Genomic DNA, 15,628 nt, shown 5'->3' with positions numbered 1-15,628 from the left:
CAGCTAAAGAAAAATGAGAAATGAGGATATTTTGAAGATAGCTAATTTTTTAGAAAGTTAAGAGTGTGTTGTGCTTCTTTATCTTTGAAAAAGGCAATAAGAACAGAAAATTCATCTCTGACGAAAGAAGTTCAAGACTTAAAGGCTAAGCAAAATGATCAGGTAATGTATTCAGTAGATCCTGCAGCTGTTCTCTTTTAAACTGCACAAACCTGTTCTCTTCAAATAGAGCAAGTCTGTTGTTTATTCCTCCTTTCACCAATGTGGAATTTGTCAGTCATAGGTTTTTTTTTTTTTTTTTTTAAGATTTTTATTTATTTATTTGACAGACAGAGATTACAAGTAGGCAGAGAGGCAGGCAGAGAGAGAGGAGGAAGTGGGCTCCCCGTCGAGCAGAGAGCCTGATGTGGGGCTCGATCCCAGGACCCTTGGACCTGAGCCGAAGGCAGAGGCCTTAACCCACTGAGCCACCCAGGAGCCCCTGTCAATCATAGTTTTAATCCGTTTTAGTTTTAATGATTAGTGACTTGATTAACAGTATTAGAAGCTGCAATTTTTTGAATGCTGACTATTTACCAGACACTGGGTAGCATACTCTAGATAGGATATCATTGCTGCTTACTGCAGTTATAAAAGTTCTGAGTGTACAAATATGGAGAAAGACTCTAAATAGCAGTAGAAGGAGCTATCTGGAATTAGGCAATTTCCTAATTCTGTTTTCTTTTTATCTGGTTAGAATTATTAATGAATTGTAACATGTATCTGTTGATTTTTCTTTTAGCCTACACTTTCCATAAGTAGCCTTAAAGCTACTTACTTTCAGAGTGCTTTTCATTTTCATAATTAGAACATTAAAAAAAACCTAGAAAGAATCAATTCCTGGGTTTATTGTTCTCATTTGGATTTTGGTATAATAGAAAATTTAAGGATAATATACTCTCTGTTTCTGAATTCATTAATATTTTGAGCAAATTGCTAAGTAGGTTACTTTCCTATTTCCAGGTTTCTTTTGCATCTCTAGTTGAAGAACTTAAGAAAGTGTAAGTGGTGATATTTTTAAACTGGTCTTTCTCTTTTGGTCCATTTTCTTAGTGCTCATAAATCTTGTGCAATTTAGATAGCTGTATGTTAGTTTAACCTTCACTCTAGAATTTTTCACTGCTGGATTAAGGGAATTTCATTGTGCTTTTCTAGTGTAGTGTGATTGCTAAAACATTTATTTCTGTAATTGATTCCAATTATTTTCTTGTGGCATCGAACTGTTAATTTTCTGTTTCTGCAGTAAGAATTGAACTATTTAAAAAAAAAACCAGGTTATACTGGATATGGAGAGCATGTATCCTCTTCTTGACCTCTGTAAAGTTTCGATGCCATAATTGTGTATACATTCTGCCACTGCTTTCAGAACTTTGGAAGCCAATATTGTTGAGAGAAACTTGATTCTTCCCGGTGTTTTTCAGGGTATAAGTCATAACATTCTCTGTGCACTTTTGAAGCAGATCACCTGCTTCTCCTTGTGTGTATCAGCTTTAGCCATCTGGTATTTACTGATTAATTCTCATTTAGGAATATTTCCCTGCCGCCTCTTTTAGAGAGGGTGGGCAGAGGCAGAGAATCTTAAACAGGCACCACACTTAGTACTAAGCCCGATGCTGGGCTTAATCTCAGTACCCTGAGATCATTACCTGAGCCAAAATCGAGAGTCATATGCTTAACTGACTGAGTGACCCAGGCGCCCCTCATTTAAGAAGACTTTTAAGTATGTTTTTCCCTTCTTCTGTGCAAGCTACTTTGCTATTTTATTTAAAATGGGAAGAGTTAATTTGGATGACCCCTGTTGGTGCTATTTGTTTATGTCTTGATTTCTATTAAAGTTTAATACTGTATTTCTTCATCTAAGGATTCATGAAAAGGATGGAAAGATCAAGTCTGTGGAAGAGCTTCTGGAAGCAGAAGTTCTCAAAGTTGCTAATAAGGAGAAAACTATTCAGGTATTGGGAGAGAGTAAACTGTGTGCTGGGTTTTTTTCTTCCCTTTTTTTTTTCCCTTGTTTATCAGCTTTAGTGAATATCATTTAATTTCATGTGTTTGTCTGACATTGCATTTTATGTCAATTTCTGTGTTTCCATTGTCCAATTTTGTCTGTTTTGTCATTGTCAAGGATTTGAAACAGGAAATAGAGGCTCTAAAAGAAGAAATAGGAAATATCCAGCTTGAAAAGGCTCAACAGGTAAAAATCCCAGAGCCATAGCATGACAGATTTGTTAGTGTATGTGTTTATGAGCTATTTGGTTTTTTTCTTGTTACTCAGAAAAAAACTTTTAGTAGTGTGCTGTAAGTATTTTGGGTTATGTGCATTTTTTAAAAATGTATTTTATTTATTTATGCCTGATTTGAGAAAGTGTTCTTGATATTTTATTCAATATATTTTTTAACTTTTGAAAATTATTTTCTGTATTAATGTTTCATTTTAGTTTGCCAAGTTAAACACAAAACAATTTGGTAAATCTTTTTTTAACCTTTTTTTTTTTTTAATTGCATGGATTCAGATGTTTTGTTATAGAGTATGTATTGCTTAACTTTTGCCTATAGAACAAAATACAGACTTCATTGGGGGGATTTCAGAGGTAGCCGGAGATTACTGGACATAGATGGGGTTTGGTGAGTTTAATCTGATAAGGCTTCATTGAAAAAGTAAGATTGCATAGAAGTGAGGATTCATCCATTCATCCAGCAATATTTCCTGAGTTCCTTCTGCTTGTGAAAACACTGTGTTAATGATTTAAGATCATGTGTTGAAAGAAACAGGTTATGATGAAAAGATCACAGTTCTCTAATATAGATTGAAAGGTTAGGAAAATCTCTTGAGGAACTGACATCTAAGCCAAAATCTGAAGGAACTCTGAGAAGACAGTGGAAGGTAAAAGTTGGTGTTGAATAACTGTATGATTTTAAAAAAAAAGGACAATGTTGAGTACTGTTGAGTAGACAGCTTGGAAGACTGGAAAGAAGAGCTCTGATACAGTAGAGAGGTATATGTACAGTTACTACTCTAATTTTCACAACTTTAGAATTACCACATTATTTAGACTTATTATTCACATTTTTATTTTGTTACTCTTACTGTCTTTGGAATCAAGAGAAGGCAAAATCCAAACACATCTCATTTTGGCATGAATAATTCAGCTAGGATCTCTGTAATTTGAAGTGTACACATTTTAAAGTTTATCATAAAGCATAAGGTCAGTTGAATGGATTATAAATAGCTTTTTTTCTGCTTTTTTCTTTCTATTTCAGTTATCTATTACTTCTCAAATTCAGGAGCTTCAGAACTTGTAAGTACCATTTCTTTCATTGCCCTTTAATATCTTTTTCCACAGGTTAAATATAAGTATGTATAATTCAAATACAAATACAGTATAGTTATAATGAAAATCAGAGCTTCTTTTCATTTAATTTCACGTAGTATTTTTAGGAATATGAAATTATATCTCAAAACGTTATCATAGTTTTACGTTTTCATTAGGATTTAACTTAAGCTTTTTGATGGAAATGGGGATAGAGTGGAAAGTCTTATTTTTCATAATCTGTAATCTGAATATGACCTCGGACTGAGATGTTGCTCTTTGCCCTTTTTAATAGCCACTGTGAAACTGACTGTGTATTTCATAGCCAAACCAGTGGTAATACGCTGTCTGATTTCCTGGTATTGATTTAAAGAAGATGATATGGAGTGAGAGTAGAGCTACCCTAATTTATTCACTATCTGGATCTGTAGTGATAGATGGAAATTTTTTAATAATCCTATACTTACTTTCTTAAGATTTTATTTGAGAAAGAGCACACAGAGAAAGAGAGAGAAGACACAAGATGAGCAGGGGGAGGGGCAGAGGAAGAGAGAGAAAAAGACTCCTCATGGAGCAGAAAGCCTGATATGGGGCTTGATCCCAGGACTCTAGGATCATGACCTGAGCTGAAGGCAGACTCTTATTTGACTGAGCTGCCCAGGCACTCCAATCGTCTTATACTTCTTAATTTATTATCTGCAAAATCTTGTATGGTTTTGTACTTAAAATATTTAGTTTATTTTATGTCTGTTTACAACCTAAAATCTACTTCTCCAGTCGCCAATAATTTTGGTTTGTATGGTCCTGTAATATTTTCACTGATAGTTCTTACTAACTTATTTTCAGATTACAAGGAAAGGAAGAACAGATGAATACCATGAAGACTGTTTTAGAAGAGAAGGAGAAAGACCTAGCCAATCGAGGGAGATGGTTACAGGTAAGAAGTTAAAAACAAAAGTAAACACCTTTTTTATACTTGACTGTCAGTTCAATTCATACCAATTCTTTTTCAGGATCTTCAAGAAGAAAACGAATCTTTAAAAGCTCATGTTCAGGAGGTAGCACAATGTAACTTGAAAGAGGTATAGTATAAATAGACTACCAGTGCATTACATAAAAAGTGAGGAGTCTGTTTTATATTTTGCTAGAAAATAAAGAAGTTAGTATACTCTCTTAGTTTACTTGGCATAAAAATTACTGTACCGTAGTTGTGGTGTTGTTGATAAAATAAGTTACATTTTATCTTTTTCAAGTCTTTCTGCCTGATTTGTCGGCCTAAGCCTAAAAGCATTTCCCATCCTTACTTTTTGAGATTGACTCTTAAACTTACCTAAGTATCCGTGTTTAATTGGTATATTAATCTGTAATCCTTAATAAATGGATATACAAAATTCAGTTAAAGTTCATTCTATCTTTGTGGATAGCCTAATTTTAACATAAAATTATGTCTTTATTTTTATGTTTCTGTTTTATTGGTGCTTTATATATAGTACATATACTTTGTAGTTTGTAATACCTGATCTTTTTGATGTTAGAATTAAAAATGTGAATCTCTTCCTTAGGCATGTTCTGCATCACGATTTGAAGAACTTGAGACTGTGTAAGTATAATTTTGTACTTTTGAGACAGTGTAAGTATAATTTTATACAGCATTTCAAAGAGGAAGTTCTCATTATTTTGCAGAATGTACTTGAATATCATGAGTTTCTTCTCAGTCATTTCTTGTTAAATTAGGAATTAAAGTCCAGAGGCATATAAGCTAATAAGTCTCTTTCGGTGTAATAAAACAGTATCTCTCAGTGCTTTCAGATACATGGGGATATTATCCTTTCCAAGCCCTTCAAACCCATCAACCGGAAGATAATCTTAGTTATAACCTTGATGAAGATTATTTAATCTCTAAGAAATAACTTGCTTATTGAGAAGAATGGTTATCTGTTTTCATACCAGTTACTGTGCTAAAGAATAAAAATATTGAGTCTGATCAGCCCAGAAGGTATTACTAGTCTTAATAGACGTTCATCCTAGCAAATTTTTATATTAAAAAGTCTGTTCTCTTAACTTTAGCTAACTAAATCAGTTCACAGTGGCGAGAGGGGTATCTGGACTTCATCTTTTTGGCATACTATAGAATTACTTTAAAAAGATTTTTGCTTTGCTGTGATGCCGTCAATCTTTATGGATGTTTAAGAAGTGGCCCTTTGAAACTGTGTCTTTAAAAGTAAGATATTGAAGACATTAGGTCATTGTCTTTATGAGGACAAAGGAGATGTCTCTATTCTTGACACTAAAATTCTCATTTGTACAACTAATTGTTTATCATGGGGGCATTGTACAGTTATCAAGGTACTTGTTTCATTTGCTAATAGAAAGCTTAGAGACACATTTCTGGCCCATTTGTACTAGGTATATAAATCATTAAAGTATGTGATTTTTTTAATTTTAATTTTTATTTATTTTTTTAAGATTTTATTTATTTGACAGAGATCACAAGTAGGCAGAGAGGCAGGCAGAGAGAGAGGAAGGGAAGCAGGCTCTCTGCTGAGCAGAAAGCCCAATGCGGGGCTCAGTCCCAGAACCCTGGGATCATGACCTGAGCCGAAGGCAGAGGCTTTAACCCACTGAGCCACCCAGGCGCCCCATTTTATTTATTTATTTTTTAAAGCGTTTACATATTTATTTGACAGACAGAGACTACAAGTAGTCAGAGAGGCAGGCAGAGAGAGAGAGGGAAGCAGGCTCCCTGCCGAGCAGAGAGCCTGATGCGGTGCTTGATCAGCCCGATGCGGGGCTTGATCAGCCCGATGCGGGACTCGATCCCAAAACCCTGGGACCATGACCTGAGCTGAAGGCAGAGGCTTTAACCCCCTGAGCCACGCAGGTACCCCAAAGTATGTGATTTTAGATCTATTTCTGCATCAGTTTTCTTTTTTAAAAAAACTAATAGGGGCCCTTTGGTAGCGCAGTAGGTTAAGTGTCTGCCTTCAGCTCAGGTCATGATCTCCATCCTCAGGTCCTCAGCAGGGGGTTGGCTTGAGCCTCCCCCTCTGCTCCTTCCCCATGCTTGTGTGTTCTTTGTCTCAAATAAATAAAATTTTTGAAAAAATAAAAAAATAGAATTAGGTTTGTGGGGGGAGCAATTTTAGGTTTACAGAAAATTGAGAGAAAAGTACAGTTTCTGTTTTCCCCCCACCTCCATCCTGTTTCTCTTGTTAAATCTTGTGTTAGTGTGTAGGTGTGTTACAATTGATGAACCAGTGTGGAAATACCGTTAGTAACTGAAGTCTATAGTTTCCATTAGGGTTCTTCTGTCTTCTGTGGGTTTTGAGGAATGTATAATGGCATGTATCCATCATTACAGTATCATACAAAATAGTTTCACTGTCCTAAAAATCCTTCTGGCTCTACCTGTTCCTCCCTTCCTTCCTCCAAATACCACCCCCCACCACCCCCAATCTTCAGCTACCACTGCTCTCCATAATTACTGTCTCCATAATTTTGACTTTTCCAGAATGTCATATAGTTGAAATCCTACAGAATATAGGTTTTCAGAATGGCTTGTTTCACCTAACAATATGTATTTAAGTTTTTCTGTGGTTTCCCCCCAACTTTTTAATCCTATTCTACATGTGTTCTCCTTTGCCATTTTTCATGTAGACCTAGAAACATTTTGAAGTTATTTCTACATTAAGGTGGGATAAAAATAACTTTCAGTTCAGCAAATATTTGAGAGCCGGTTTTGTGCCCTTTGGCCCAGGAATACTGAAATGGCTAAGATGGGTTCTTCCCCTGAGGAAATAGATAAACAGATCAGTTTAATAGTGCTGGGTGTTACTGAGGTCTTTTGCTTAGGTTGACCAGGGCAATTGGGATTCACATGAGCTAGATAGAGTAAGACTTAAATCTATGTTGGGTAAGGGAGAACCAGATTAAATTATATGTAGCATAGCTTTACAAAGGCTTGGCCATATTTGAAGTTCCAGTGTCAGCTAATAATGGCTTTTTTTAAAAAAATTTTTTTATTTTAGATTTTCTGCTTTGATAAAGCCATGCTTGCTTAAGAAATGCTAACTATGAAATAAACTGTAACAGTTTTATGATGTACTTTGAGTTGAGTGATTCTGGAAATGTTTTTTAAAACAAATTTATAAATTGGTGTAATCTGGAGAGAAGATCTGTTAGACATTGTTTCTGCTATCTTTTTTTCCTTAGGGGTGGTATTAAAGTCTGGTTGTCCTTTTTTATCTGTATAACTAAATATAAGGTCTTTATAAAAATTCTAGGTTGAAAGAAAAGGAAAATGAAATGAAGAGAATAGAAACTGTACTAAAAGAGAGGGAGAATGATCTTTCTAGCAAAACAAAGCTGTTACAGGTGAATATATTAGTTAAAACTAATTATTGTGTGAATTATTGTCTTTGCATATTTTAAACAATTTTAACTACCACAAAAGAAAATCGGATAGAGAGATTCTTTCCTCCCAGCCAGGTACTGGGTCTCATTCTTCAGAAAACTAGCACTTACTTGTATATCTTTTGAGAAAGTGTCCATTCATAAAATATGTGTGTACTTGTTTTCAACACAGTGTATTCAACTATACACAAGTTTGTATTTGGCTTTTCTCCCTCTATTATTAATGTTTTTGAGATCTTTCCACATAAGTGCATTTCTATCTTCAAGTTTTAGTGGCTTTGTGGTATTCTGTTTTATCATCTGCTGTCATTTATATAACCAGTCTTGGTTTATGGATGCCTAGATTATTTAGAGTTGTGCTTCCTATTACAACAGTGAACATCCTTGTGTGTGCATTGTCAATACTTTTGCTAGTATATCTGTATTTAAAATTCCAGGAAGCAAAATTTTGGGTCAAAAGTTATATAGTTTTTCTTTTTGAAAAGAGGTAGTTAAAATTGAAAATCCATATCTTCTCATTCCCATGTTGTTACATTGAAAGTATTGAAAGAACATTAATTTGAAATGAAAGCAAATTTTAGATGGCTGCATTGTTTCCATCCACTCTTGCTTATTACATTTCTTGCTCCAAGTGTTCTTTTGCGTTCTCTTTCTCCGCCAAGTGGATTCATTTTAAATATTGTTAGATAATGCTAAATCACCCTCCAAAAGTTTTTTTTAACACATCTACTGCAATAGAAGGCCATTTCCTTTTCATTCTCTCCCAACACTGACAAAGATGAAAACATTTGATACTATGCTTAAAAGATGGTTGGATTGTTGTAATTTGCATTTGATTGTGAGAGAAGTACTTCATTTGTCTATTAATTGGCCTTTAATTTTTCCCACATTTTTTTTTCTGGGTTGACTTTTTCTCACCAAATTAAAGCCTTTTTTTTTTTTTTTCATAATAAGAGAAGTTAACCTTTTGTCACGTAAGAAGTAACTTGTTTTCTTAAATTTTTTTAAAATTTCGTTTGTGTTTTTCTCCCTACTTTTGGAAGTTAAAACTTTTATATACTCAAATATAAGTAATTTCCTGAGAAGTCTTGGAATGAAAGGTATCTCTCACTCTATGATTATAAAAATATTTTCACGTTTTGATATGTTTATAATTTGCTTTTTTGTTTGATGTCTTACTCTGTAATTTATTTGAGTAAGTTATGAGAATAACATTTTAGCCTTGGGGGAAAAAAAGGTTAACCACATTATTAAAGAATCCATTACTGCTTTACTGGAGTGGTTCTGCTTTCTAGGGGACAATGTCTGGAGACATTTTTGGTTGTCATAGCAGGTGGAGGGGTGCTAGTGCATATAGAAGATGGAGGCCATCGATACTGCTGAACATGCCAGAGTATACAGGATGGTCCTGTTAACAGAGAAACATCCAGCCCAAAATGTCACTTAGAACTTGACCTACTGATCCGAAATGTCACCCTATACACCTTAGAGGTATTTGGATCTGTTTCTGGATCCTGCACTCTTCCATTGAGACATACTCTCAGATTGGTACTGAGTAATTTATTCTAATTTTATACTGTGTTTTAATATAGGGCTTATTTTTAAATGATCACTTAAAAAAAACTAGAATTACCCTGGCTTATATGGTATGTTTCAAAAATTTATATGGAAAATAATCTCTGTGCAGGTATTCATGTTTAATTTTTGTTTAAATAGGAAGTACAGGAAGAAAACAAATTGTTCAAGTCTGAAATTGAGCAATTTAAGCAACAGAACTACCAACAGGTAGGTACTATTAGGTAGCTTGCCTTTCATTTATGTGGTAAAAAGTTACATAACTCCTAACTGTCTATAAGTATTCTTAACTATTTTGCCTTTTTATGGAGACTAAAGTATCTTGTTTTATTTATAAGTGTTTAGAAGATGTCCTTAAAAAGAGTAATTTACTATGCCATATGCAAGATAAAATAATCTATAATTTATAAGGTATATGCAAATAATACTGCTACCTATATTCTAGCTCTTTTATATAGCTCTGTGTTTTCAGATCCTCTAGAATGTTTTTCTTAGCAATTCAGTTAAAATCCTATAGAGGTCAGTTTAACTCTAGGTGTATACCGTATTTCCCTCCTCCTTTCCGTCCCCACCGCCCTCCCTGCAATTTAGTAATTGGAGAGAAACTAGGAAATGTGTAATGTTATGAATAATAGTTGACCTCTATTTAAAATACTTTTTCAAGGTATAATTCTGCTTAATAAAAATAAAATGGAAATGTGTAATTTTTTTTTTTAAGGTGTTACCAAAATACAGTTTGATTTTTCTGTAAGCTAGAGAGTATTATGAGGGGCTAAAGAATGTGTTCTTCTTAGCAAGAAGATTATAGAATAGTGGTTCAGTTTGGGAGATTGTAGTCATTCAGTTTGGGAGATTATAGTATAGTAGATAAGTTTGGGAGATTGAATGTAAATACTGTATGTGAAGGTCTGTGTACTTACACATATTATGTAGAATTTCTGTTTTTACATGGAAGCTAACTTTTCTTAGTTTTTCTTTTGACTTCATCTTAAGGTTTTTGTGTTTGTTTTTGTGTTTGTTTTTTTTTTTTTTTGGCTTTTGGAAGTTTAATATAGTCAAATAAGAATTATACAATAGGAAGATTTAGGGCATTAGCTCAGTGCTTTACATATATTGGAAATTGATAAATACTTGTTAAATGAAGAGTTTATGTTATGGCAAGGAAGATTCGATTTAATACTCAGTACTTTTCCAAATTTATACATATTTTTATTAAAATTACTTGGTCACATTGTATACAGAACATACAGTGTTTTTACCTTTGTTAATTTATATCTGAGAAGAGCTTTTTTGTAGTCTTGTAGAAATAACTATTTTGAAATAACATTTAACTTTTTTTAATAGGCATCATCTTTTCCCCCACATGAAGAACTATTAAAAGTGTAAGTAATAATTTTGATGCACAGTTTGGAAAGTGGTAATCGTTTTTATGTGTTAAACAGTTCTCAGATAAGAATTTAATGTACTTCACGTGGCACCTAATTTTTCCATTTCTGTTTGGATTTCTTGAACTACAGGTCACTAGCATTTAGCTATGCCCTTGGCTAAACTGATGTGCTTTTTTATGATATTTGGATTTTTTTAAGGGAGATTTTAAGGTTTTTAGTACTTTAGAAAACATCTAATAAAGCTAAAATACATATATGTATATATATATTTTTTTCAAAGATTTTATTTATTTGACAGACAGTGAGAGAGGGAACACAAGCAAGGGAAGTGAGAGAAAGAAGCAGGCTTCCCACTGAGCAGGACCCTGGGATCATGACCTGAGCTAAAGGCAGACGCTTATCGACTGAGCCATCCAGGCGCCCCAAGTTAAAATATATATTTAAGCCTTTATTTTCCTTAAATTATCTCAGTTATCCTTCTAGTATCGTTGTGGAATTGAATGATGCAAATAATTTTCTGCTTCTGCCCTAAAAAAAAAAAAATCTCAATCTTTATAGTTGCTTGCTTTCTTAAAAAATTTATTACCTTTTTTTTTTTTTTTTTTAAGAGAAAGCTGAGAGGGGGTAGGGACAGAGGGAGAGGGGAAGGGAATCCCACGCAGTCTCTGCGTCCAGCCTGGAGCCCCATGCACAATCTCATGGCCCTGAGATCGTGACCTGAACTGAAATCAAGAGTCAGATGCTTAACTAGTGAGCCACCCAGGCAACCATAGGAGTGCTCTTTTAAAGAGACATTTTTTTTTTTTTTAATTTTCCGGTGCAGGTTTATTTTAGAGAAAGCTCAGAAAGGAGGAGGGAACAGAGCGAGAGGGAGAAAAGCAGAGACTCCCCACTGAGCAGGGACCCTGCAGTGGGGCTTGACCTCGTGACGCTGAGATCATGACCAGAACTGAAACCCAGAGTCAGATGCTTAACTGACTGGGCCACCCAGTCACCCTTAAGGAGACTTTTTTTTACTAAAGCATTTTTCTTTGTTAGCTTGTATTTTTCTCTAAAAGGGTATATTTAAGGTCATTTCAGCTAAGTTGGTGTGTTTGAATATTCTAGTTGTTATCCACATTATGTGTATTAGGTGATAAAAGTAAATATTCTTTCATCTTGATTCATTTACAAGGTTGTTGGTTTACTAGTTTAGAATTATTTACTGGTATATTGAGTCTGGAGTTTGTATAGAGCAAAGGTCAACAAACTTTTTCTATAAATGGCCTGTAGTGAACATTTTAGGCTTTGTGGGCCACAGAGTTCTGTTTTGCATCCCCCCCTGCATTTTTTTTTTTTTTTTAACAATTCTTTAAAACCATAATATCAGCTCTTGGCTTGAGGGCCAGACCAAAAAAGACTGTGGTTTGGGCCTCGAGCCCTAATTTGCCAACCTCTTATATAGAACCTACTCTTAAGGAGGAGCTATTTGTAATTTAACTTTCTACCCAAGCTGCTCTCAACTATAACAGAATTGAATTATGAATCTTTGCCATTGTTTTCTGCATTTCTGGGAATTAACTAATGCATTAGAATTAGAAAAACCTGAATCTTGAGAATGTTATGAAAATGATGATACCAACCTCACATTAATATCATACTTCTGTTGTGGGTTAGCCATTTAAGGAAAGTCATAACTAATTTCATTACCTTTTGGGAAAAATATCAAAGGGAATATGTCTATGTCAGTTTTCACTCTTCTGAAAATAGCTACTTCCCTGCCGCAGATAAAAATAGAAACAACTATAACTACAGCAGTTCATATATTCATGAACTGTTTCTTAAGAGGATGATTTCTCTTGAGCACAAATATCATCATGCCATATTGTAAAAGCCATTTTTGAAAGTAAGAATGTATCACAAATAGGTTTTCTATGGTGACAATTAATAGCTAAGCTTAAAAGAGTTTGCTTGTTAAGTTAATAAGTTTTGCAAAGCATCATCTACTTGTTTTTATTTTGTAGTAATAAATACCTTCACTATTTACCTAAAATGTTGCTATGTGTATTTATGTTCTGGTTTAGAATTTCAGAAAGAGAGGAAGAAATAACTGGTCTTCAGAATGAGTTAGATTCTTTGAAGGAGGCTGTTGAACACCAGAGGAAGAAAAACAATGTAAGCAAATCTTTGTCAGAGTAAAGCTTTTCTTTTTATTTACTGAAATACCATGCATCACATTTTTAAAAAATTTACTTCTGTAGTTTTCTTCTTGATATTTGTAAGAAAGTACTGTTCTGTGTGTACCTTTTTGGGGAGGATTATTAATCATTTTGTTGGAGAACAGATATTTTAATGAATAAATGAAAAGACTAATTTGTGTACTTCTAATTATCATTTTAGATATTGAAACTATAATTACTACAGCTTCAGATTTCTTATTTTTTTTAAATACAGCTAACTTTCTGTTGAACTTTTATTTGAAAAAATTATTTTTTCATCTCAGTATTTTAAAATCAGTGGCATCTCCTTTTAATTTGACTGGGCTAGCCTTTTTGTAAACCAGAAGTAACCCAGTATTGAAACCTAGTATTTTCAGTAATTGTCTTCTGGAGCCTTGTGGAACCTCCTTTTTTAAACTGACAGTTGGTTCAGATTTTTGGTAATTAAGAGTGTTAGGGGCCTTAGAACCTTAATACATTAATACTAGAATGGGAAGGGGTAGTGCCCTAAGAAATTTAAGTCCTAATACTTTTACTGAATAGACAGTGAATTTAGGTGATTTTCTTAAATTCTTTTTGACCAGAAGGTGATACCTGTAAGTGGAATCCAAACATTCTTGTTAGAGAAGGGATTTTTGCACACAGAAGTATGATTGCTAAGACTTCAACAAGGTTAAACATGTTACTGAAATCTCTTACGGGGATATTGGTAGGAAATTGATATGTGTTTTCTAATGAAAGCTTAATTTTTCAAAGTTTGCATAAATTTGTTAATTTAACAAGTTGACATGTACTTGCACCCCTGAGTTTGTCAAAATTAGGTATGTGAATTGCCCTTTGTATTTTTGTGTAATATTACTAACAGTATTGCTTGGCCACAAAACCTGAGGTGAATTTGCCAGTATACTGCTAACATCTTAACTGTGTTTTATTATCCGGATTCAGAGATGAGGTGGACATAGTAAATGCAGCAGCATTGCTCCAGGCATTGAAGTGTGTGAAAAGAACCAGCACATTGGGGAATCAGTCCATTCTAGTTCAGCCACCACCCTGGCTGTGTACATCTGGCCAAAATTGTTAACTTACCCTACCTGTGGTTTCCCCATCTATAAAATAGGAGTAAACACCACTTAGCGTTGTTGTGAGGGTTAATGAGAATTTATGAGAAGCACCAGGTTCAGTGTTGGGCACATTAAGAATTCAGTAAATGGTGATTATTGGCTTTTTATTTGTTTTTAATCTAATGTTTAGATTTCTAAATCTGAAGAAAGACTGAAATATAGCAGATTGTCCTTACTGGTATTTGCTAATGAAATGCTATTAAAATAGTTCAGAACTCAGTTTCCAGTGACTTCTGTTTCTCTTCCAAAAGAATGTGGTTTTTAGTTTTCCAGCCTTGATCAAATAGCTCATACATTCATGTCACGTTGCTTTATGGCATACACATTTGACCATGCCAAAAAAGATGGGCAAGCACAAGGAGTGACTCTGTTATTCCTAGGTGGACTCGAGATGCATTAATTCAATAAAACCTATTTAGAGGAAAAGATGTTATGCTGTAGTGGAAAGTCTGAGTGTTCATGGGCCTTGTTTAAGAATCACATGTAAAGCTTTTTGCAGTACTTGTGTATTTGCCCTGTCCTTAATCCCCTAATATTTGGTGTACCTGAAATCCTATTTTTATCTTGGTTTGTGTGTTTACTTTTGAATGCTTTCTTCTTTGTCACATGTACACAGTAATTACTCTATAGCTGGCATATCTGGTGTGTATACTAAAACATGGGAAGTGGGCATCTTTATTTTCTCATTCAGACTTCTAAACATTGCTTTTTATTTTTTTGCTAATATACATATTTCCCATTGAAATAATTTTGCAGTAACCAGCATTTAAATGCAGTGCAAAATACTGATGAAATAAAAAGCAAAAAATCTTTCAATTATGGATAAACTGAAATCATTCTTTCTAAAAATGATTAGGACCTTCGGGAGAAAAACTGGGAAGCAATGGAAGCATTGGCATCAACTGAAAAAATGCTGCAGGACAAAGTGAACAAGACTTCCAAGGTTGTAATGCTAACTCCTAGAAGCAATCCACTGAACAGAGAAAATCTGCAGCTTGTCTTAAAATCAGACTAAAGCATTTAATTTTACTGCAATTTAAATATAAAATCTCCTTATCATCCACATTTATCATCTCTGTCATCTCTGCTTTTTTCATCTACTCTTTGAAGCTTTAATTTTGAGCATGCAGTTGTGATTACCTGATTGTTAGAGCTTTGGTGATTACTGCTTTAAGCTGAAGAATCTCAAGAGACCTATGCTATCCATGTAAGCTCTTGTCACTGTACCCCTTGTGGGTTAGTTAAGGGCACTTTAGTAAAAACCTTGGCCCCCAAAAATCTAACTGAATTAACGAACACATTTGAATATCTAAATGCACACTAACTCTCCTAAGTTCTTTGGGGCACACCAAGATGACTCACACAAGGTAGAAAATGATCAAAGTGTTAAGGATCAATTCTGGTGGTTCCTTAGAAGAGATGAGTTAAAACTTCAGGTTTTGAAGTGGCTGGACAGTAATGGGGCATGTGTTATGTTTAGTATGGAATATTAATAAAAGGGATAGTTCTCTTGACCTGAGTGTATAAAGTATTCCTAAAACATATAGCTCCCTCTTTTTCAAAACAATAGAAGATATTCTCCATGA

General features: G+C 34.2%; 1 protein-coding gene across 6 annotated transcripts in view; it reads left to right on the top strand.

Annotated features, from left to right (window-relative positions):
- The window catches only part of KTN1 (kinectin 1), a 106,968-nt gene that overhangs the window by 69,179 nt on the left and 22,161 nt on the right, over positions 1-15,628 (top strand). For 2 of the 6 annotated variants that reach the window (XM_032875324.1, XM_032875322.1), the window contains exons 21-33: positions 94-162; positions 1,003-1,040; positions 1,901-1,991; positions 2,162-2,230; positions 3,298-3,335; positions 4,194-4,284; positions 4,361-4,429; positions 4,910-4,947; positions 7,631-7,721; positions 9,477-9,545; positions 10,680-10,717; positions 12,787-12,877; positions 14,899-14,985. In XM_032875324.1, coding sequence (XP_032731215.1) covers positions 94-162; positions 1,003-1,040; positions 1,901-1,991; positions 2,162-2,230; positions 3,298-3,335; positions 4,194-4,284; positions 4,361-4,429; positions 4,910-4,947; positions 7,631-7,721; positions 9,477-9,545; positions 10,680-10,717; positions 12,787-12,877; positions 14,899-14,985 — 879 coding nt within the window. The remainder of the gene's footprint in view (positions 1-93; positions 163-1,002; positions 1,041-1,900; positions 1,992-2,161; positions 2,231-3,297; positions 3,336-4,193; positions 4,285-4,360; positions 4,430-4,909; positions 4,948-7,630; positions 7,722-9,476; positions 9,546-10,679; positions 10,718-12,786; positions 12,878-14,898; positions 14,986-15,628) is intronic. The other 4 variants (XM_032875327.1, XM_032875323.1, XM_032875328.1 and 1 more) reach the window with 2 other exon arrangements.

This window comes from Lontra canadensis, unplaced genomic scaffold (assembly GCF_010015895.1).
Source record: "Lontra canadensis isolate GAN:19392208 unplaced genomic scaffold, GSC_riverotter_1.0 scaffold55, whole genome shotgun sequence".
NCBI lineage: Eukaryota > Metazoa > Chordata > Mammalia > Carnivora > Mustelidae > Lontra > Lontra canadensis.
The sequence above is the reverse complement of the archived record's forward strand: the minus strand, read 5'-3'. Positions and strand labels throughout refer to the sequence as shown.